At 41.0% G+C, this 24,376-nt stretch overlaps 1 protein-coding gene across 3 annotated transcripts; it reads right to left on the bottom strand.

Annotated features, from left to right (window-relative positions):
- Positions 1 to 4,918: 4,918 nt before the first annotated feature.
- LOC308385441 (uncharacterized protein) lies at positions 4,919 to 23,298 on the bottom strand. Of its 3 annotated transcripts, none has more exons than XM_080864320.1 (3): positions 23,074 to 23,298; positions 18,383 to 18,418; positions 4,919 to 9,315 (listed from the first exon to the last, which is right to left on the bottom strand). In XM_080864320.1, exon 3 carries the CDS (start codon positions 9,205 to 9,207, stop codon positions 7,051 to 7,053), a length of 2,157 nt encoding a protein of 718 aa, XP_080720446.1. In that variant the 5' UTR covers positions 9,208 to 9,315; positions 18,383 to 18,418; positions 23,074 to 23,298; the 3' UTR covers positions 4,919 to 7,050. The 3 variants fall into 3 exon arrangements, with proteins under 3 accessions (XP_080720446.1, XP_080720445.1, XP_080720447.1); XM_080864319.1 differs by lacking the exon at positions 23,074 to 23,298 and adding an exon at positions 22,896 to 23,060; XM_080864321.1 differs by lacking the exon at positions 23,074 to 23,298 and adding an exon at positions 21,209 to 22,695.
- Positions 23,299 to 24,376: the final 1,078 nt, after the last annotated feature.

Raw genomic sequence — 24,376 nt, 5'->3', positions numbered from 1 at the left:
CCTGAAGGGCATCTTGTTTTACCTGAAGGACCCGAAGGGCGTCTTGTTTTGCCCGAAGGTCATCTTGTGTTACCTGAAGGAGCCGAAGGTTATCTTGTGTTGCCTGAAGGACCCGAAGGTCATCTCGTTTTGCCCGAAAGGTATCTTGTGTTGCCCGAAGGGCGTCTTGTGTTGCCCGAAGTGCATCTTGTGTTGCCCGAAGGGCGTCTTGTTTTACCTGAAGGGCGTCTTGTGTTGTTTGAAGGGCCTGAAGGCCATCTTGTGTTGGTCGAAGGAACCGAACGGTATCTTGTCTTGGCTGAAAAGCCCTAACGGCATCTTGTGTTCGTCGATGGGCCCGAACGGCATCTTGTGTTGGTCGAAGGAACTGTACGGTATCTTGTCTTGGCTGAAAAGCCCTAACGGCATCTTGTGTTGGTCGATGGGCCCAAACGGCATCTTGTGTTGGTGGAAGGAACCGAACAGCATCTTGTGTTGGCTGAAAGAACTGTACGGCATCTTGTGCTGGTCGAAGGGGCTGAACAGCATCTTGTGTTGGTCGAAGGGGCTGAACAGCATCTTGTGTTGGCTGAAAGAACTGTACGGCATCTTGTGTTGGTCGAAGGGCATCTTGTGCTGCCTGAACTGAAGTTAGTTCAGCTCTTGCTGTTCTATTCCGTGTTGGACTGTACATCTTGTTCTAGTGGCTGTTATGCACCCAGGTATGAACATCCAATGATATACAAGAGTTGAAAAACAAGCTTACTGAGAATTTAGGGATGAACTTCTAAAACACTGGTTTAGAGGCTGAGACACGGGTTTATTCTGGATCATTAGGTTACGATCTAACTTCGGAGTCTTCTTTTTCTCCTGTGCTTTCGCTTCCACTCGAAGTTTCACTTCTTGATTTTTTTTGTTAAGCGGTATATCCAAATTCCTCCATCAAGGGAAATTGAGCTTGCCTTTGTTTTCAATGACCACTGAAAATGTTATGAACTATTCAAAACATTTTACAGCGACTTTGGCTGTTGGAGTTTTCCCCTGGTGGAAAACACAGAATAAAATTCATTAACTAATTAAAACTCTTATAAACACAGTGCCTCACAGTGTTTATTTTAATGCGACAATGGTAAATGATTTATTAACTGTGTAACCTTAAAAAAAACCCCAAAACTTTCAATCAACAGTATAGACCAGGGGTGTCGAACTCCAGACCTCGAGGGCCGGTGTCCTGCAGGTTTTAGATAACACCAGTCAGCACACTTGAATCAAATGATTAGGTCATTACCAGGCCTCTGGAGGACTTCAAGACATGTCGAGGAGGTAATTTAGCCATTTAAATCAGCTGTGCAAGGACATATCTAAAACCCGCAGGACACTGGCCCTCGAGGCCTGGAGTTCGACACCTGTGGTATTGACCAGCGGTCCCCAACCTTTTTTGCGCCACGGACCAGTTTGTGCCCGACAGTATTTTCACGGACCGACCTTTAAGGTGTCGTGGATAAATACAACAAAATAAAACTAGTACTAGTACCGAAAAAAAGATTTATTCATAACACACGTGAAAAGACCCAGGAAAACCGAGTTAACGATAAAGACGATAACAAAATAACGCTGAAAACCGATAAAAACCCTGAAAACCATACATTTCACACCTGAGCCTCAACTCTCGCGGCCTGGTACCAAACGACTCACGGACCGGTACCGGTCCGAGGCCCAGGGGTTGGGGACCGCTGGTATAGACAATATAAATATGACACAGCCCATAGAAAATACTACAAATACTCGAAAGTTACAGGTGAAAATGTAAATGGAATGTGCCATCTTAATACTGTTTAAACTCTGAAAAATGCATACATGGCTTGCAAAGAAAAACATGTAGCTTTAGCTGGTTCTTGCATTTCCATGGCACAAGTCAGATGTCCGTTTTTATGCAGATTTTCTCTGGGGATGACCCGTTTATGTGAATGAGGAACAGTTTTACTTTGATTTGCTTTTTGTATTTGTATATTAGTTTCAGGCTTTTTTATTTAGCATAAAATATATATTGTTGAATAAAGTAACATCATGTCATTTGTAGGTGCATGTTTTGTCTAACAAATATATCCCATAGCCAATGAAATGCATTTTATTTCTTATATTTAACTGCTGTGCTCCAGTGCAATTCCTTTCCAGCCCCCTGTTTGGAAAATCCCAGACCGCAGTAACACTCGCTCCATCCATCACTTATCCCAGCTGAAGTCATTTGAAGGCAATAATAATACAAATTGATTATACAGAATGTTAAACACACTTTGATAAGTTATTAGAACTCCTTGTATTTTTACTCAGTTGTATTAAGCATTTGTATTCTATTTTTACCCTATTGTATATTTTATTCTATTTATTCTACTGTATATAGTATTTTATTTTATTCTGTACAGTTGTGTACAGTGTTTTATTCTTATTGTATTCTAATTTTTGCTATATAACTTTTGGACTGTTCACTTCCTGCTGTGACAAAACAAATTTCCCACGTGTGGGACTAATAAAGGTTATCTTATCTTATATTTATGTTATTCATGCAAGGCAAGTTTATTTATATAGCACAATTCAACAACAAGGTGATTCAAAGTGCTTTACAGAGACATTAAAAAACAAAAACAATTAAAAAAAAAGCACGATTTAAAATTGATTAAAAAAATAACAGTCGATAAAATCATGAACAGCTGAGAACAGGTGAGTCTTCAACCTGGATTTAAATAAACTGAGTGTTTCAGCTGATCTGAGGCTTTCTGGGAGTTTGTTCCAGATATAAGGAGCATAAAAGCTGAATGCAGCTTCTCCGTGTCTGGTTCTGACTCTGGGAACTGATAAAAAACTGGATCCAGATGACCTGAGGGATCTGGAAGGTTCATACTGGGTCAGGAGGTCACTGATGTATTTTGGTCCTAAACCATTCAGAGCTTCATAGACCAGCATCAGGACTTTAAAGTCTATCCTCTGACGGACAGGCAGCCAGTGTAAAGACCTCAGAGCTGGACTGATGTGGTCCACTTTTTTGGACTTAGTGAGGACTCGAGCAGCAGAGTTCTGAATGAGCTGTAGTTGTCTGACTGATTTTTTAGGTAGACCTGTAAAGATGCTGTTACAGTAATCAAGCCTACTAAAGATGAATGCATGGACTAGTTTTTCCAGGTCCTGTTGAGACATTAGATCTTTTATCCTTAAAATATTCTTGAGGTGATAGTAAGCTGACTTTGTTATTGTCTTAATGTGTTTTTCTAAGTTTAGGTCTGCATCCATCACTACACCCAAATTTCTCGCCTGGTTTGTGGTTTTTAGGTGTATAGATTGAAGTTCTCTGGTGACCTGTAATCGTTTTTCTTTGGCACCGAAGACTATTACCTCAGTTTTGTTTTTGTTTAGCTGGAGAAAATTGTGGCACAACCAGTCATTAATTTCCCCAGTGCATTTACCAAGAGCCTGTACAGGGCATGCAAAGCAACAACTGAACAAGAAGCAGAAACTAAAGACTACTGCGCATGAAACATGCTTTAAATAAAAGAATCAGACGATTTTAAACCGAAACTGAATGACTTACGGGGACGTTATACTACTACTGTTCTATCGAAATTTTAAACGAATATCCTCATATGTGGCTCTCATTTTTCTTAGAAACAAAAATTAGTTAAAAAAAAAATAAACAAATAAACTGCTAATTCTTTGTTTTTACATTTATCGGGTCCCAATATGCCCGAATATCAAAGGGAAATAAAAAAAATGCATGCCATGGAAGAGCTCGGGTCTTAGGAGGTTAACGTTACTTACACATTTGCTTTACATTTCCTCGCTTTCTGTCTGTCACACCAGATCTGCTCATATTAATCAAGGCCTATGTTTCAAATAATCAGGTCTACAGGTAATCCGTGTACACAAACCCCATCGAGACCCTTCCTTCAAAACTTTGATACATTTTAAAAGTGTAACGTTTATAGATAAATTTGCTAGAGATGCTGTTCTCGTGTTTCCTTACCTGCTGCTGGAGCTCCCATGTTTAATCCAATCTCGCATTTCCTCCTTCGACTCGAATAATTAAATAAATAAATTAAAAAGTGCGAGTTACTCTGTCGATGTTACTCAGGTGAAGACGTACACGTTTATAATCTTTTCCAGTTATTCAAAAACTCCGCTAATGAATAGTCCCGCCCACCTTTTTTTCAGGTGCGTCTTCTTTTTCTTCTTCTTCTTGATATTATTTATTGATGGTTTGCAAACAGCAAAATAGTGCTTTACCGCCACCAACTGGTTGGAGTCTTGACTGAAATGTGAAAATCAATCAAATCCTCTCAAACAAATGCGTCTGCCTTAACGTTTGCTGGATCTCTATCAGGATGTCAGGTCTGCAGTCTGAGTGACTGTCTTGTAAACTGGCCAATGATGAACTCGAGTCTGAGCATAACACAGATCTCAGCGGGTTTGCATCTTCAATCCACTGGACAGCTAGCGGTGTTGAAACCACTTCTCCTGTTTACACTGAATCATCACTGATCCTTTTCCTTACTTTGATATTAAACTCATATGCCCGCACTGTATGTGAGTTTATTTTATTCCAGATTCGATTTTTTTTAAAGTAGACCAAACACTTTATTTAAACATTATCCATTTCCTAACTCCTGGCTTTAAAGGGTGTGTTGATACTTTTCTTTGTTGTTTTTTCAGGTTGTTGAATGAAGTAGTACCATAAGACATCTTACGTATTAACGTTTGCGGCCATGTGACCTAGAGAATATGAAACAAAGAAAAAATATGTCTGTTAAGTAATACACAATATATAGAGATATACAGTAATATAAAACAAACGTTATTTATATTCTGTTTTAAAGAGATTTTATTCATTTCCCCAAAACCACGTAGAACTATCACAGCAGTTGGGAGATCTTTGTGATGCTTGCCTGATGGGAATTACACCTACATGAAGAGAAATACTGCATCCGAAGTCTGTTTCCCAATCATAATAATTTGACTTCAACTGAGGTTAATGATGATGCTCTACAGGGTTTCATGCTGGGACCATTTCTATTTATATTATCCATGCTTCAGAAGGCATATCATACATGTTCACAAACTTTTAATGCTCATTATTATGTGCTTCTAAATTCAGATAAAACTGAGGACATCGTACTGGATGTAAAATTCTTAGTAACACTGTGACTAACAAGATCCTTACTCTGGATGGCATTGCCTTGAGCCATCAATTGTAGTTATTTGGCACATTATAAATAAAACTGAAGCACACAATCCCATCACACAACATCAACATTTATTTATATACAAAAAGAAAAAAAATGCTTTTTTAACATACAAAAATTGTTACTTAACAATTCATCACCATACGGGACCAAAAACCAATTACGTGGGTACATAGGGTAACCCATAGTGATTCAAGTGATTTCTCAGGGCCTTGGATGGGAGGCCATGCCCAGTCTATGCCATCAATGTTGGGAGAGTCGCCGAAATATTAAAAAAAAAATCTTCAAAGTAAATTAATGTAATTTAAGGTACAGTAAATACATCTTAAATTAAATAAAAAAAACCATTTCACTTTACTGTAAACAAGTTAAATAACCATGGATACAAGTTATTATATTTAATAAAGCAAGCTAGAAACTGAAAATCTAAAAATAAAAGTGAGAATAAATAAACAATACTAAAAAGTAGCCTAAAGAGCAAACTAAAACCCAATTCACAATATTGCAATATAGTTTCAAAACAAAGCAGGAATTTAAAGGTAAATGTGTTTAGTTGCTTCTTTTTGTCAGATTTGTTGAAACAGATTCACTTTATTTAAACTCAGACTGATGTTGATATCACTGTCATCATGTCAGTATTCAGCTGTCTTTACAAAAGGTGCGTTTGTGGGTTTTAATCAGAAACGTACAGAGAACTTTGTGCTTCCTGCCATAAATAACATGTGAGATCTGCAGTAAAACACAATTTATAAACATTTTTAATTTTATAGAACTTGTTTGAATCAAATCAAGTTTAATTTAATGCAAATTTTTTCAAAGAATTATATTCACCTGTCAGATTTGGTTCATTCCACACAGTCACAACAACTTAACAGAAGAAGTCTAACGTCTGTGACAAAGTGCAAAGTTTCAAAGCAAAAAGTCACTGAAATTACCAGTTTTACTGTGTGAAGCCTAAAATATTGGTCATGCCATTGTTAGTTATATCGTGTTACTGTAAGGTAAAATAACACAAGGAAGCGTACAAAAGCATCGGGCAATTTTAAAACAAAAAAACAACACAACTGATGGTCCCAACCCCATAAAGAAGGCAAAACATTTCACCAATGAACCCTGACAGGCACACCTGTGATGTGAAAACCATTTTAGGTGACTACATCATGAAGCTCTCTGAGAGAAGGCCAAGGGTTTACAGCGCTGTCAACAAAGCAAAGGGCTACTTTGAGGAATCTATAGTGTAAGACATATTCAGATAATTTTTTCTTTTCTTTGCTACATGACTCCATATATTTTGCTTAATATATTTGATGTCTTCAGTATGCATCTACAATGTAGAAAGTAGTAAAACTAAAGAAAAACCATTAAATGAGAATGTGTGTCTAAATTTTGACTGGTTGTGTATATTTAAAGTGTGTTATCAAATAATTTTCAGACCAACAAACTGTTTTTTGTTTTTACCTCTTAAAATATTTGCCACCATATGCTGACCCTACACATATGGTCTTGTAACCGGAAGGTTGCCGGTTCGAGCCCCGGCTCCAACAGTCTCGGTCGTTGTGTCCTTGGGCAAGACACTTCACCCGTTGCCTACTGGTGGTGGTCAGAGGGCCCGGTGGCGCCAGTGTCCGGCAGCCTCGCCTCTGTCAGTGCGCCCCAGGGTGGCTGTGGCTACAATGTAGCTGCCATCACCAGTGTGTGAATGTGTGGATGACTGAATGTGTGAAGTGCTTTGGGGTCCTTAGGGGCTAGTAAAGCGCTATAAATACAGGCAATTTTACCATTTACACACAGGCAGGTAATTGCTTCACTTTCTCCCCACAAATGCTACAAAAAAATCTGTTCAGTTTAACCTGAGGTGCTCAAAGAGGATTTTGTCAAGCTCACGGAGAATGTTAATCAACTCTGAACTGGCAGCATCACCTTTACTCCTCACAGTGTCGATAACAAAACGAGCCTCTTCCCTTTTGTCTTGCTTCGCATCTGCTGCCTCCCTCTCTGCATCAGTTATCACCTTTTTCTCCAGCAGTTTGTCGATCAGGCTGTTGAGATTAGGTTCTGATATCCCTTCAATGAAGCAGCTTCGTGTGTTTAACAGCCTCTCAGAAGGAGGAAGATTTATAGTTCCCACTGTAGGGGAGAAAATACATAGATCTCTTTCCCAAACACAGGTGGAGCTGCTCTTTTCTTTCAGACTCAGGCTAATATCTCTGAAGACTATTCTTAAAATCACCTGGAAAGATGTGAAGTAACTGTCGTGGTACTCATCATCAAAATCTATCTCTTTTGGTTGAACTTTAATCAGATCATCCTCAGGAACAGTGGACAGAGTGTAAACCTGCTTTGGATGCAGTTTGCAGTGAGGAGATGTATCTATGTACCTCTCATCCCCATTTAGTTTCCTCCTGGTGCGCTGTACATCATGGATCACGATGTTCCTTGGCAACAACAATACATTGAGGATGGATCTGGGATCACGATCAACTGGGGGTTTGTAGAAGAGCAGAACCAAAGCTTGGACTGGGTCGGGAGGAGAGTCTTCATCCTTCACATTACCATAACCAGAAAACCCTGTGATGTTTATAACAACGTGACTTTCCGTTATCCGCTGAGGGGTGATGAACTTGATGCCCTCCTCCTTCACATGAGCGACCTGCAAGAACTGACCTCCACCTGTGGAGATGAGCTCACAGTGTGGGAGACAAAGCTGACACACAGACTGCTGCTGACATTTGATGTCAAACAGGGGTCCTGCAGGCTTCTTGTGGTGTTGGGCCAGCAGCCTCCTGTTCCAAGGGACAGTCCTGTAAACCACGTCTCCTTCTGCCTTCATTAAAAACACCAGGCCGGTCACACTGCACTGGTACAGGCCTGGACAGGAGCACTGGAATGTGTAGTTTTCATCATCAAAATCATCAGTGATAACTGGTGTAAACTCATTTAACAGCATATCAGGTGAGCTGTTTACTTGTGTAAAGTTGTTCTTTGCACGGGGTATTTTGCTCAGTGAGACCATGCTGTGAGAACAAGGCAAGAGGCAGGATCTGCTGGACAGCCCACTAGATCCAGATGTTCCTCGAAGTTTATAATCGTATGGCATGGCTTCTAACTTCATAATACTGTGTGTCATGATTTCTTCACTCTCAGGACTTGCAGTGCTGCTATCTGCTGCTGATTCGTCAACAAAAGAAGTCACAGAAAAGGAGCAGGAAGGAGGATATTTAGAGTCACTTGATTTTGGAACTCTTCTGATGTAATTAACATCACCTGGAGATGGACCTGGAGATGGAAATTTTTCTCTTATTTCCCATGTAGGCATGTATACGCAATGTTCACAAGTGTTAGAAAGGAAGCTTCCTGTTATTTCTGTCTGCGTTTGCTTGTGTTTAGCTCGAGTAATTGACGGAGAACCCATTAACATCCTCCTTTTTTTCCTTCGTAACATTTCTTGTATTCCAGAATCTCCTACATGATGATTTAACATTGCCGGGGTAAAACCTGAATCAAAGCTGGGCACTCGAACCTTCCAAGCAGGAAGGTTCATTTCAGAATGCAAGTTTGTCATTTCTGATTCTTTTTGTTCATTTTTTTGGTTTTTGATCATTTCTGACAGTATGCTTTCTGTCTTTTCTCTTTCATTTTGCTCGTGTTTACCATGAAGGAGTAAATCAGAGCCTTCCAACAGTCCTGTTTTGTTTGCCTTTTTTCTTCCCTTTCCCTTCATTTCATACTCTTGTGGAACAAGTGACGAAGTAGTTATTCCAGGTGCTGGATACGGGTTGCTGTAATACATAGAGGCAAGGGGGTAAGGGTAAGGGGCAATGAAACCTTCTCCTGATTTTAACTCTCTTTTTAGAGGAGAAAGGCCAAATCCTCCATGAAGCCATTGAGGTGTACTCTGGATCTCTGAATGATGTATACTAACATCTGAGTCTTCTTTTTCTTTAGTGCTCCCACTCCTGCTTTTGCTCCTTGATTTTGTGTTTAATGGTATATCCATTTTTTCAGTAACACTGCGTTTTATCTGGTCTCGGTTTTTTCACTGCTTCCTGTCAGATGTTTTGAATTATTCCTTCATGACCTTTTTCGCTCTTGTAGTTTTCCCCTTCTGGAAAACAGAATAAAAAAAACCAAACAATTAAAACTCTTGTAAAATAATCAATTCAATTCAATTCAATTTTATTTATATAGCGCCAAATCACAACAAAAGTCGCCTCAAGGCGCTTCATAGATACAGAGAAAAACCCAACAATCATATGACCCCCTATGAGCAAGCACTTTGGCGACAGTGGGAAGGAAAAACTCCCTTTTAACAGGAAGAAACCTCCGGCAGAACCAGGCTCAGGGAGGGGCGGCCATCTGCTGCGACCGGTTGGGGTGAGAGAAGGAAGACAGGATAAAGACATGCTGTGGAAGAGAGACAGAGGTTAATAACAGATATGATTCAATGCAGAGAGGTCTGTTAATACATAGTGAGTGAGAAAGGTGACTGGAAAGGAAAAACTCAATGCATCATGGGAATCCCCCGGCAGCCTACATCTATTGCAGCATAACTAAGGGAGGATTCAGGGTCACCTGGTCCAGCCCTAACTATATGCTTTAGCAAAAAGGAAAGTTTTAAGCCTAATCTTAAAAGTAGAGATAGTGTCTGTCTCCCGAATCCAAACTGGAAGCTGGTTCCACAGAAGAGGGGCCTGAAAACTGAAGGCTCTGCCTCCCATTCTACTTTTAAATACTGTAGGAACAACAAGTAGGCCTGCAGAGCGAGAGCGAAGTGCTCTAATAGGGTGATATGGTACTACAAGGTCATTAAGATAAGATGGGGCCTGATTATTTAAGACCTTGTATGTGAGGAGCAGGATTTTGAATTCAATTCTGGATTTAACAGGAAGCCAATGAAGGGAAGCCAAAACAGGAGAAATATGCTCTCTCTTTCTAGTCCCTGTCAGGACTCTTGCTGCAGCATTTTGGATTAGCTGAAGGCTTTTCAGCAAGTTTTTTGGACATCCTGATAATAATGAATTACAGTAGTCCAGCCTGGAAGTAATAAATGCATGAACTAGTTTTTCAGTGTCACTCTGAGACAGGATATTTCTAATTTTAGAGATGTTGCGCAAATGGAAGAAAGCAGTCTTACATATTTGTTTAATATGAGCGTTGAAGGACATGTCCTGGTCAAAAATGACTCCAAGGTTCCTCACAGCGTTACTGGAGGCAAAGGTAATGCCATCCAGAATAAGAATCTGGTTAGATACCATATTTCTAAGATTTTCAGGGCCGAGTACAATAACCTCAGTTTTATCTGAATTAAGAAGCAGAAAGTTAGCGGCCATCCAGGTCTTTATGTCTTTAAGACATTCCTGCAGTTTAACTAATTGGTGTGTGTTATCTGGCTTCATGGACAGATAGAGCTGGGTGTCATCTGCATAGCAGTGTAAATGTATGCTATGTCTTCTAATGATGCTGCCTAAGGGAAGCATGTATAATGTAAACAGAATTGGTCCTAGCACTGAACCCTGTGGAACTCCATAATTAACCTCAGTTTGTGAAGAGGACTCTCCATTTACATGCACAAATTGGAGTCTATTAGATAGATATGATACAAACCACTGCAGCGCAGTACCTGTAATACCTACAGCATGTTCTAATCGCTCTAATAGGATATTATGGTCAATAGTATCGAATGCTGCACTGAGGTCTAGCAGGACAAGCACAGAGATGAGTCCACTGTCAGAGGCCATAAGAAGATCATTTGTAACCTTCACTAAAGCTGTTTCTGTGCTGTGATGAGCTCTGAAACCTGACTGAAACTCTTCAAATAAACCATTCCTCTGCAGATGATCTGTTAGCTGTTTGACAACTACTCTTTCAAGGATTTTTGATATGAAAGGAAGGTTGGAGATTGGCCTATAATTAGCTAAGACTGCTGGGTCTAGAGATGGCTTTTTGAGTAAAGGTGTAACTACAGCCAGCTTGAAGGCCTGTGGTACATAGCCGATCATTAGAGATAGGTTGATCATATTTAAGATCGAAGAATTAATTAATGGCAGGACTTCTTTGAGCAGTTTTGTAGGAATGGGGTCTAAAAGACACGTTGATGGTTTGGAGGAAGTAATTATTGAAGTTAACTCAGAAAGATCAATTGGAGAAAAAGAGTCTAACTTAACATCAATGTACTAAGAGTAGCTGTAGATAATATTACATCTGTGGGATGATTATTGGTAACTTTTTCTCTAATGATAAAATTTTATTTGTGAAGAAGTTCATGAAGTCATTACTAGTTAACGTTAAAGGGATGGTTGGCTCAACAGAGCTCTGACTTTTTGTCAGCCTGGCTACAGTGCTGAAGAGAAACCTGGGGTTGTTCTTATTTTCTTCAATCAGTGATGAATAGTAAAATGTTCTGGCTTTGCGGAGGGCTTTCTTATAAAGCAGCAAACTATTTCTCCAGGCTAAATGATGATCCTCTAAATTTGTGACACGCCATTTCCTCTCCAGATTACGAGTCATCTGCTTTAGGGTACGTGTTTGAGAATTATACCACGGAGTCAGGTACTTCTGATTAGAGACCTTAGTTTTCACTGGAGCTACAGTATCCAGAGTCGTACGTAGTGAGGAGGTGAAATTATTAACAAGATAATCGACCTCTGTTGGGGTAGCGTTCAGATAGCTGCTCTGCTCTGTGTTGGTACAGGGCATTGGAGATGATAACAGTGGGTGGATTATATTCTTAAACTTAGTTACAGCACTTTCAGAAAGACATCTACTTTGATAAAGTCTACTCTTCACCGCTGTGTAATCAATTATTGTAAATGTAATGTAAATGTTCAGGAAATGATCAGACAGGAGAGGGTTTTCAGGAAACACTGTTAAATGTTCAGGTTCTATGCCATATGTTAAAACAAGATCTAAAGTGTGATTAAAGTGGTGGGTGGGTTCTTTTACATTTTGAGAGAAACCAATTGAGTCTAATAACAGATTAAATGCCATGTTGAGGCTGTCATTTTTAGCATCTACATGGATGTTAAAATCACCCACAATAATTATTTTATCTGAGCTCAGAACTAAATTAGATATAAAGTCTGAGAAATCAGACAGAAACTCTGTGTAAGGCCCAGGTGGACGATAGATGATAACAAGTAAGACTGGTTTCTGAGTTTCACAGCTGGGGTGGACAATGTTAAGCATCAGGCTTTCAAATGAATTAAAAGTCTGTCTTGGTCTTTCATTAATTAATAGGCTGGTGTGAAAAATTGCTGCCACACCGCCCCCTCAGCCTGTGCTTCGAGATTTCTGGTAGTTAGAATGGCTCGGGGGTGTTGATTCATTTAAACTAACATAATCATCCTGCTGCAACCAGGTTTCTGTAAGGCAGAGTAAATCAATTTGTTGATCAATTATTAAGTCATGTACTAACAGAGACTTGGAGGAGAGAGACCTAATATTTAATAATCCACATTTCACTGTTTTACTCTTTGGTTCAGATGTGGATACTGTATTGTTCTTTCTTTGTGATTGTTTATGTTTAAGTTGTTTGTTGCTGGTTTTTAGTTTGTGCTTCATGATTTCAAACACAGTCCCTTAGTGTTTGTTTTAATGTTACAATGGTAAATGTTTCATTACCTGTTAGTGGTGCAACGGATCAAAAATCTCACGGTTCAGATCGGATCACGGTTTTAAGTCACAGATCGGATCAATTTTTGGATCAGCAAAAATAGAAAAAAAATTCGGCAAAAATTCGACTCACCATTTACTTATTTAAGTATTTTTTGCCTATTTAAAATCATTCAACTCAAGACTCATTCCAGACACTTATATAAAAACAAATTAAGGTGCAATATGGACATTATGGACCATGCTGGGCAGCCTCTTCATCCTCTGCACACGGCCATAAACAACCAGAGGAGCCTGTCAGTGACAGGTTGCTTCTCCCAAAGGCAAAGACCAGCAGACTTAAAAAGTCCTTTGTCCCACACGCCATCAAACTGTTTAACTCCTCGCTGGAGGGGAGAGGGAGGGGAAACGGGACAAAGGAGGGGGGAACAAGTAAGCTGTAGTGCCTTTTCACTGTGCAATAGTTTTTGTTAATAACCAACGGTGTAATAGACTCACAATACTTGTATTCTTATTCCTATTTATTCTTTGTATCCCTTTTGTATTCTCTGTATTTATATAGGTGTAAATATGGTATATTTCTGCTCACATTCTGCAACTTCTGTCGGTGCTGTGCTACTGGAAACTGAATTTCCCGGAGGAACCCACCCGAGGGATTAATAAAGTTCCATCTAATCTAATGTAATCTATAGGGCAGTGCAGGGCTTTGTATCTACCACTCCGCTGTGATATAACGAGCGGTCACGGTCACATGGCTTTCCGTTGCCCTGGAGCTTCACCCATTTGTAGTTAGAGCAACAGAAGAAGCCTGGGACAGTTCAGCCATAACTTTAAACTTCTCCTGCTCATACATGCTTGGAACCATCTTGTCACACTGAAGTGGATGCGCAACGAGATATCATAGCGTGGCTCAAGCACGTTCATCACAGTTTAAACCGCTTGTTTTGCACAACGGAATACGGCCTCCTGTCTGCAGCTAAACACCCCAATAGCTTTAGTAATAGCTTTAGCCCGGTCGGATTGGGCAGCAAAGGGCTGCTTGAATGCCGCAAACTCCTCTGCTCCGCCACTTGGACCGCTAGCGCTGACCATAACTAGCGCTGACCATAACTAGCGCTGACCATAACTACTGCTTGACAGACTGATCACGCGCACCATACACATACTTTTTTTTTCTTTTTCAAATCAAGTGCGTACCGAACCGTGGAGTGGGATCGGTTTGGATTTCGGATCAACCGTGATCCGTTGCACCACTATTAACTGTAATCTTAAAAGAAATGAACATCAATATAAATCCGACACAATACTACAACAATGTGACAGTTACAGCTGAAAGTCTGAATGGCATGTGCTGTCTTTACACTGCTTAAACTGCAAGGCAGGTATTCATTCTTCAAAGAAAACTCTATAGCTTTAGCTGGTTCTGGTATTTCGACAGCACAAGTCATTTGTCAGTTTTAAATGCAGATTTCCTCTGGTGATGACTTGTTTATGTATAAGAAGAGGAACAGTTTTACTGCTAAACTTTCCTTTATCTGTGCATTTTGGCTTATATTTGTGTAGAAACACCACAAAAGTCAGAAAACCCTTCAAAACTCTACCATGACAGATATTAAACTTATATGAAGAAAAATCTATATTGTAGCCATTTCCCACAAATGAGAAGAATTAAACATTTTAAAACAGCTGTATGAAAAGAAGCTATACCCTGAGGCTTCAGTGTCATTTATAATGAAGTTAGGTTACTGGATCTTGCGGCGTTCCATTATGTCAAAGAAGGACCACAAAATGTGCATCTTAAATCACCAGAGAGTGTTCCAACCCTGCTGTTTCCCTTATGTCATACTGGGACCATTTTCTGCCACTTGCTTGTTTTAAATTCAAACCATTTCCACTGTGTTGAATGGAATATAGCCAAACTTGCCAAAGCATTTTTTTTTTCAAATTTTGGTCTGAGTTTCTTAAATTAGCTGAGCAGCAAAAAATATGAAGGCATGCCGGCTCGGACGTCGCCCGGATCAACAAGGTCCGCGTCAGGTGTTGAGGAACCAGGGCACCCTGATGAAAAGTGGGCTACTGGAACAAGAAGGCATCGGTGGGCAAGAGACGAAAACAGGGCGTTGTTGGAATGCTGCTACGCAAGTAACCCCGGCGGAAGGGGCTACATGAATAGGATGAGGGACCTATGGATTCTTCGATACCCAACATCCACAATGACGGCGAAACAACTAGTAGCTCAGTGTTCCAACATTCGAAAGAAGGGACTGCTCTCACAGCTAGAGATTGACGAGGTACAACACAAATGCTACGGCAAGGAGGAGTCAGGACGCCAGGTCAGGGGGGAGATATCATCACCCCCACCCGAGATTGGGTACATAGCCCCAAGTGCGATAGGAGAAGGATCGTTGAGTGCGAGAGGAACTGACCTGAAAAATAGGATCATGGCCAAGCTTGAAACCTGAATCCCCCGTTGCCGGTTACCAAGATTACGTGAAGTACCCTCAGAAGGTCTGCTAGATGATGTTAATGCAGCACTACGGACAATACCTACAACCACGATTACCGACACTAACAAGCTGATCTACAATACGGCAGCAGTGATTATTGAGATGCTTGGCTACAAGTTGAACAGCCACAAGGGGCAGTACCCTCCATGGAGAAGGAGGCTAGAGGGCAAGATCAAAGTAGCACGGAGGGAGGTTAGCCAACTAACGGAGTTGCAGAAAGGTGCGGCAAAGAAGGTGCATAAGAAATACAGCAAGCTGTCCATACCTGAGGCCTTGGAAACTGCCAAGCAAAGACTCACAGCCTTGGCCAGCCGCTTGAGGAGGTACACCAGAGAGATAGAAGGCAGGAGAATAAACCAGCTGTTCTTCACAGAACCAGCAAAGGTGTACTCTCAGTGGCAAGGGAACAATAATAATAAGAGAACAGCACCACCAAGGCTGGAGACGGAGCAATACTGGAAGAGCATATGGGAGAAGGACGCAACCCATAACGGCAATGCTCAGTGGCTAGTGGATCTGAGGGCAGACCACAGCGACCTCCCTGAACAGGGTCCAGTAACCATCACAGTGGCAGATATCCAAGAAAGGGTCTCCAGTAGGAAGAGTTGGACAGCACCAGGCCCCGACATGGTTCACGCCTACTGGCTAAAGAAGCTGACTGCACTCCACGAGCGTCTGGCAGCACAAATGAACCAGCTGCTAGTTAACGAGAGACACCCGGAATGGCTAACCGAAGGTCGGACGGTCCTGATCCCCAAGGACCCCAAGAAGGGACCGGTCCCCTCCAACTACCGACCAATAACCTGCCTCAGTACTACATGGAAGCTCATGGGTCAATACATGAGCGGGACACAGAAAGGAATTGGCAAGAATACCAGAGGCGCAAAACACCAGCTACTGGTAGACAGAACAGTCAGCCGAGACTGCAAGACCAGACTGACCAACCTGTGCACTGCCTGGATTGATTACAAGAAGGCCTATGACTCAATGCCCCACAGCTGGATACTGGAATGCCTAGAATTGTACAAGATCAATGGGACCCTAAGAGCCTTCATCAGGAACTCAATGGGGATGTGGCGTACAACACTAGAGGCCAACTCCAAGCCCATAGCACAAGTCACCATCAAGTGCGGGATCTACCAAGGAGATGCTCTGTCCCCACTGCTGTTCTGCATAGGCCTGAACCCCCTCAGTGAGATCATTAACAAGACTGGCTACGGATACCGACTACGGAACGGAGCAGTTGTCAGCCACCTCCTGTATATGGATGACATCAAGCTGTATGCCAAGAGTGAACGAGATATCGATTCACTGATCCACACTACCAGGCTATACAGCAATGACATTGGAATGTCGTTCGGACTCCTTGCAACATGGACCTCCCCCACCCTCATTCAGATCTGGCGTTTGGAATTATTTTGGTTTTCATGTGACGTATGACCCTGAAGGTAAGCGAGTCATGGACTAAAGTAAAACAGTATGTTGGATGTGCCATGCAATGCTCAATTACATGGGTGGGAACTAGTGTGTTAGCGCAGTTAGCTCGTTAACGTGTTGGCCGTCTAGCCCCATGCACGGGGCGATCGGCGGTAGCTCGTTAACGGAGATTTGCCGTGTTGTGGCGTTAAGGTCATTTCAACGAGATTAACCTGAAATCACTAGTGGGAACACAACGAATATGACTGCACATTTACGCCGACATCATCCTAGTGCAAAGACAAGTGGAAGCAGACAAAAACAAGCAAGCATGCTACTAACTTTAGCCGAGTCATTTAGACAGCTGTTAGCACATGATTCTCCTTATATGTTTAATATGCTGCTGAGAATATAGCCCAGAAGAAGCGGATAGTATAGCTTTTATTTTGGAAAGAGACATTTCTCTGTAATAAACTCTCTTTTCCAAAGATGAGTGATTCCTCAATCAGATACAGGGCTCGCAATATCGCTAGCCCGACGTCCCGGGGCTAGCGATTTTTTCAGTCGGGCTACCAAAATCTATCTCTTCCCTGCCCGTCGGGCTATTGTAGGAAGGAAAAATATATGTCAATGCTTTTGCATTCTTTCAGAAATGTAGCTGGGTAATTATGTCATTGGCATCGGTGAGCCACTGTCAATATGTGACATATTGAATATATTGAATATTGCGTTTGAATTTGCTTTCACTTTGCAATCGTGCGAACTGTGTATAGAGAGCGACAGCACTGATCTGTGAGTGATGATAATTTGTGCACCAATTCCTCTGACATCGTCTTATTAATCGTTAGCTTACTATGCAAACATGACAAGTGAAATCTCGCGCAGCTTAAACATGTGAGAGGTTGATCGCGCAGAGAATCGCTGAGCTTATGTGAGTGCGTGTGTAAAAGCAGCAGGATATATATTTTAGTTCTGCTGAGCCAAATAAGACAGGTCAGGGTGAAGAAGTGACCGCCAAAGAAAAGCTTACCACAAAACGGAGAAGTTATGACAAATCAGACTATAAGGCAAAAAGAAAGTGCAGCTTTATGGTTTCATGGACAAAAGAATTTCTGTGGCTGCAATATGACGAGCTAAATAACCAGGGCTGCACATAAGTGGTCCGCAGGTGCGCATTCGCTGTCAAAATAAAAAACACGCACAAGGGTTAGGGTTAAATTTAAAAACTGTACTTTTGAGTTAAAATATATATTTATAATCTTATAAAATGACAAATTAAAAAGGGATGAACATTTTTTTTGTATCGAAAAAATATCGAACCGTGACACCAAAGTATCGAATCGAACCGAACCGAACCGTGAATTTTGTGTATCGTTGCACCCCTAATATATACATATATATATATATGAAAATGGTAAATGCACTGGTTCTCATATAGAGCTTCTCTACACCACCTGGACACAAAGCACTTTATACAACTAGTGGTCATTCATACAAGCACTTTGAGTTAGTATCTTGCCCAAGGATACTTGGCATGCAGACTGAAGCAGAAATCACCCTAATAGGTAGATGATCTACAGCCACTCCCAAAGGTGTAAAGTTGGTTGTACGACAAAAGGAGTGTTAAAAACGACTCACCAAAGGTCCCACAGCTATTGCCTTATCCTCGGTTCACTGCAATGAACAAAAACAAAAACCAACAAACTTTAAGTCACAAAAATCAAATAGGACATTTAGCACCAGGCTCATTATTCACAATCAAAGTACAAAATCTACTCCAAGCATATAATAATATGAAACACAGAACATATTGCAGCAATATTACTTGTGTAAAAGTACACAAGTAATATACACGCCACAGGTGAACTGTCACCTGTGCTTGTGATGGTTGTCATGACATTTGGTCCTAGCGCAAACACTCAAGAAAGGAGTGTCGTATGGAGCGAGTCGAGTACAAATATCAAAAGTAACTGAACACCAGCAAGACACACAATCAAACAAGCCAAGTTTAGCAAAACAGAACTGTGGGCATACCAAAATAGCAGCTTCTGTAGACATTTTTTCCCCTGTCGTGGCCCTTCACTGACAGATGCCAATAAAATGAAATGCATTTTATTTTCTTATATTTACCCCTGACACTCACAAAAACACATAATACACACAAACATATCAACTCACACCAGTCTAAGCACTATTGAAAAAATGGTGTGTTTTCAAAAGTGACTTAAAAACAGGAAGTGAAGATGCCTGTCTAATAGCAGCGTATTCCAGAGTTTGGGAGCCATAATTGAAAAAGCTCATTCTCCTAAGTTTCAGCCTAGTTTTCAGGACAACGAAAAGCAAAAGCAGCCCATCAGCTGACCTAGGGAAGGAATATATCCCAGATTTGTGACATGCTGTTTGATACATGACCCAAGCCAACCACAATTCCCAAGCGGGTTGCATGAGATATCATTAGGCCTGAATATAACTACCTCCGTTTTTCTCTCATTGAAACTCAAAAAGTTCAGAGCCATCCAAGCTTTGACATCTTCAAGGCAGTTGAGAAGAATCTAGATGGAGCCTGGGCCATTAGGTGCTAAAGGCAAGTAAATTTGGCAGTCGTCTGTGTAGCAGTGAAAGGATATTTTGTGTTTTCTAAGAATAGACCCTAAATGGAGCAGGTACAGTGAAAAAAAAAGAAGAGGACCAAGGATTGAGCCCTGGGGCACCCCCACAAGTAAGGGGGTCTGAGGTGGAAAAAACGTTTTCGTTCTGCAACTCAAATAGGAACGAAGCCAATCCAGTGCTGCACCTTTAATCCCAACCCAGTGTTCCAAACGGGAGATAGGAATATTGTGGTCAACAGTATCAAACGCTACAGTAAGATCTAAAAGCACAAGGATCACGGAACCCTTACAATCATTTGCTAAAAGGATGTCATTAAAAACCCATAAAAGTGCTGTTTCAATGGAATGTGGATGTTTAAAACCAGACTGAAAAACCTCCATAATACCATTAGTATCTAAAAACGAGTTCAGTTGCATAAAAATATTTTTTCCAATAACTTTGAAAGGAATGGGAGTTTTGAGATTGGTCTAAAATTTGAGCAAAACTGAAGGGTCAAGGTTTTTGTAATAAATTATGTACAATTGCATGTTTAAAACCGTCAGGAACCACACTGAAAGTAACACTGCTATTTATAATAGCATGTCCTCGGATTCCAGTCGTAGGAAAAACCTCTTTAATGAGCCATGCAGGGACAACATCCTCATTGAGAATCCTAATTGAAACAGGCTCAAAGTGGTGTAAAGAAGCTGAGCAGGGAATAATCATCGATGGGTCAACTGTAGGAAGTAATATTGCTGACCTGATAGACTCGACCTTGTTTACAAAGAAAGAAAGGAACTAATTACATGTGTCAGCAGAGCCTTTCAGGGTGGTAGACTGGAGCACATTTAGGGCAGAGCTGATAGTTTTAAAAAGAACATGAGGATTATGACAATTTAATGTAATGACGGAGCAGTGTTAAGATCACTAATTTCCCGAGATTTTAGGAGAAGCTCAAAGAAGAGGCACGAAGCCTGAGGCACAGCTGAGAAAAATGTCAGTTTTTTTTCTTTTTTACTGTATTCAGATAACATTTCCAACAGTCTTTTAACATTTCAAAATAAACCTGCAATTTGTCTTTCTTCAACTTTTGCTCTGCTCTCCTACACTGACGCCTGCTCGGGTGGATTCATTTGACCAGGGCTGAAGAATACGTTTTGGGCATCTGGTTTTTAAATGGGGCCACAATGTTTAGGATCTGAATACAGGTTTCCTGGAACTGCTAAAGCAACTCATCTGGACTAAGGCCAAAAGTGACCTCAGGGTCAATAAAAATATTTTTTTCCATAAAGGTTGAGGAGAAGAGAGCAGCGGTGGACGAGTTACACATACAGCAGCGCCTGGGTGGAGCACAAGCATTAAACTCATGCACAAGAGAAATGCCAATGATCAGAAAACACTGAATCCCTAATTTCCAAGTTAAAAATAGATCAACCATATGAAAACACCAGGTCAAGAGTGTGCCCCTGCTGATGTGTAGGGCCTTGTACAGACTGTACAAGGTTAAAAGAATAATTATGATTTAAAAACTCCTGAACAAGTAGTCCATCAGGGCAACAGACATGAATATTAAAATCACAAACTATTAAAATCCGATCATATTTAGGCACAATTTCAGCCGAAAAACCCCCATGAAAAGTCATTTAAAAAATCTTTGTTAAACTGGGGCGGCCGATAGATTAGTGCACACACAACTGGTTCAGAGCATCCCAGTTTAAATATGAGAAATTTAAAATCTGAAGGGGGGAACCGGTACATGGAGTTGTTTGCATTTAAAAAAAACGGTCAATATTCCGCCTCCTCTACCTGATATCCTTGCAGCACTGAGAAATGAGCAGTCGGAAGGTAACAGTCCAGAAATCATGCTAGACTCACCAACTCTCATCCATGTCTCAGTCACACACAAAAACGCATTTGTTAAAGCCATCTTCATTGGAGCTGGAGTCTGGGCAGAAGTGGTCTGTGAAGCCCAAGTTAATGGGCGCAAATTCAAAAGGCTTATTCCACGACTTCCAAGACGCGAAAAACAGCGGCAAGCAGGCTCACGTCCTCCCGAGATCACGAGAGGAACCAAATAAGAGGCAATAGGATCCAGAAGACGCATTGGGATGCGATGGAGCAGACCATAACTAATGCTGGGCTTACACTGTGCGATTTTTTCAGTCGCGCGATTCAGCTCCTGCTCAAACTGTACGATTGACTCGCAGGGGTTAGAAGTTCATAGGTCACGATGCAGGGTCTCACACTATACGACCCGATGCTCTGATGCGACCTGAGTGCTCACACTGTGCGTCCATAAAAATGAAGGTTATAACAGAAATTCTGTCGCTCGCTCTCTCTCTCTCAGTCTTTCACTCACACACACACACCACCACCATCAACTTTGTTAAATTGCTAATGAAAAACATTGGTCAGGCAGCTGTGATTGAGCAGCAATGTAAATCCAACTACTTTCACGGTTGTTGTGGTCGTGATAATTTTGTGATGCCACATCGAAAAGGCTCGGATGAGCTTTCCAAAGTTCTACAAGTTGTGCCTCCATCGCTTGTGTCCAGATCACACGCTGCCCTGCTGTGCTGTGCCGTCTTTTTCGCTGACATTTGTGTTTGCGCGTGCGCAGTGTGACAAACTGCGGCGACACCCTCACGACGGTCCTCACGACCAAGCGATTGATGATCGGGAGCTCGTCGTGAGGTGTAAATCGCTTCTCATTACCCCACGTATACTACACGATGCACGAAGCACGATGAAGGCCAAAATCGGGCCGATCGCCAAAACGGTCGCACGACTCAAAAATCGGCTCAAAATGGGCCAAAAATCGCACAGTGTAAGCCCAGCTTAACTGGAGCAGCCGCTGAAGAAAAAGTAAACGCGACTGAAAAAAAAATCGCACAGTGTAAGCCCAGCATAAGCTTAAAGCTTCACCAGCCGACCGGGACGATTACCCAGCGTCTATGGCGGTGCGTGCGTAGGTGCAGGAGGAAGCGCACCACGTAGCAAGTAAGCAGGAACATCAACCAGAGGCGGTGGATACCCTGTTCTTTGGTCCTTCTGATTAGTGGCAAAATATGGAAGATTCAAAGGTTTTGGTCGTTCATACACCAGTCGTGAGTTGATTTTGGTGGCACAAATTGTAAGAAACAAAACAAACAATAACACAATTTACAGAGGCAAACGGCAAGCCACACACACCACACACACCGGAGCCATCTTGGACCAAAGTCAGCCTTTAGAAGCAGAAACTACAGACTATTGCGAGCCAATTTTAAACCGAAACTGAACATAACGACCATATTTCCAAGTCGGAAACTCTGACTTTCAGCTCGATAAGCCATTAATGGTACTTCATAGTACACCCATCGAGGTTACACTTCCTTGTTTTCTGTCTCTCACTCTAGATCTTAATGTTAGGATTAATCAAGGCCGAAGTTTCAAATAATCAGGTCTACAGGTAATCCATGTAAACAAACCCCAGTTAGACCCTTCCTTCAAAACTTTACAATCTGAAAGTGTAAGGTTTACAGGTAAATTTGCTAGAGATGCTGCTCTCTTGTTTCGTTACCTGCTGCCGAAACTCCCATTTTAAATCCAATCTCGCATTTCCTCCTTCGACTCAAATAATTAAATAAATAAATTTAAAAAGTCCTAGTTACTCTGTCGATACTACTCAGGTAAAGACGTACATATTTGAAACCCTTTCCAGTTATTCAAAAACTCCGGAAATGAATAATCCAACCCACCGTTTTTTCTTCTTCTTCTTCTCGCCTTCCTTTTCTTTTTTTAAGTAACCCAAATCTTTATTTAAACATTATTCATTTCCCAATTTAAAAAGGAACTCCTGGCTTTAAATGATGTGTTGCTATTTTTCTTTGTTGTTTTTTCAAGTTGTATATTAAACAAAGAATAAATAAAATTGTTAATAAAGGCTGTGTCTCAACCCAGCGACCGCATGCTTCGGAGTACGCGCAGTTTGCGCACTACGTACTACGAAGAGCGAGAAGTGCGGAAGTGAGAGGCTCGTGAAATGGGACGGTCTAGCCTTCTTCGCGCTGCGAGAAACGTTTCATACAGCTTTGTTTGACAGAAATGAAGGAGAAAAAATGTGTTGTTGGTCATTCATTTTTTTATGACATCACTTTGATTAGTTGAGTATCTGAGGCTGAGACCACGGGACTGTAAAACATGATTGTTGGGCTTCATTCCTGTACTGAACAGTCATTTCAAGATTATTTAGTAAATAACAATTAGCTCATGTTGTTCATGAGACTAAAGTCATCTTACTTTGGTAATGTAAATATAATATGGCCAATATTAAAGTTAGCATTATATTAATCATGATTAGTTATCACAGCAGTGAACTTGAACTCTGTCAAATACTGAGCTTCAGTAAAAATTCAAGTTGCAGTTACTTATATTTCCTATCACCTTAAATCTTCCCTCAAAGACAAGTATCTTTGACAGTGTATATATAGATGTATTATACATAAGAGACAAATATTGTTAGTTTAATATGTTGGCATTATTACATTTGGCTCAATGCTTACATACATGTGTAAAAAGGAAAATGTACGAGCTGTGAAAACTGTTTCTGATAAAATGAAGAGTCGACTGATATATGAAATATTCCTTTATTGGGTGAGAAAATCAGACCATGTCATAACTGCTTCAAGTCATACAGAATAGATATCAGAGCCTTAAACAGGCTGACTTCTGCTAAATGGGTCAAACTGGGCAGAAAGTCTACAAACACATAACATCCTTATAGAATATGATGTAACACTATAGATCAACTTACCTCAGAATATATAAAGCATATAAACAATTACAGCAATATGATGCAACAAACACAGCAGCTACTGATCCAAAATACTCAAAGCTTCATAGAACTGAGTTCTAGGTGGTCCAGTGGACACATGTGTGACTGCTGTGATTAAAGCATCTTTCTTTCAGCTTAACGAGTGAACCGTCAGCTCGTTCAAACACACGTTAAAGTCCGTTTGGCTCGACACCACCGAACAGAGGCAGCAATATAACATAGCTAAC

Source organism: Rhamphochromis sp. 'chilingali' (genome assembly GCF_963969265.1).
Source record: "Rhamphochromis sp. 'chilingali' genome assembly, chromosome: 18".
NCBI classification, from domain to species: domain Eukaryota; kingdom Metazoa; phylum Chordata; class Actinopteri; order Cichliformes; family Cichlidae; genus Rhamphochromis; species Rhamphochromis sp. 'chilingali'.
The sequence above is the reverse complement of the archived record's forward strand: the minus strand, read 5'-3'. Positions and strand labels throughout refer to the sequence as shown.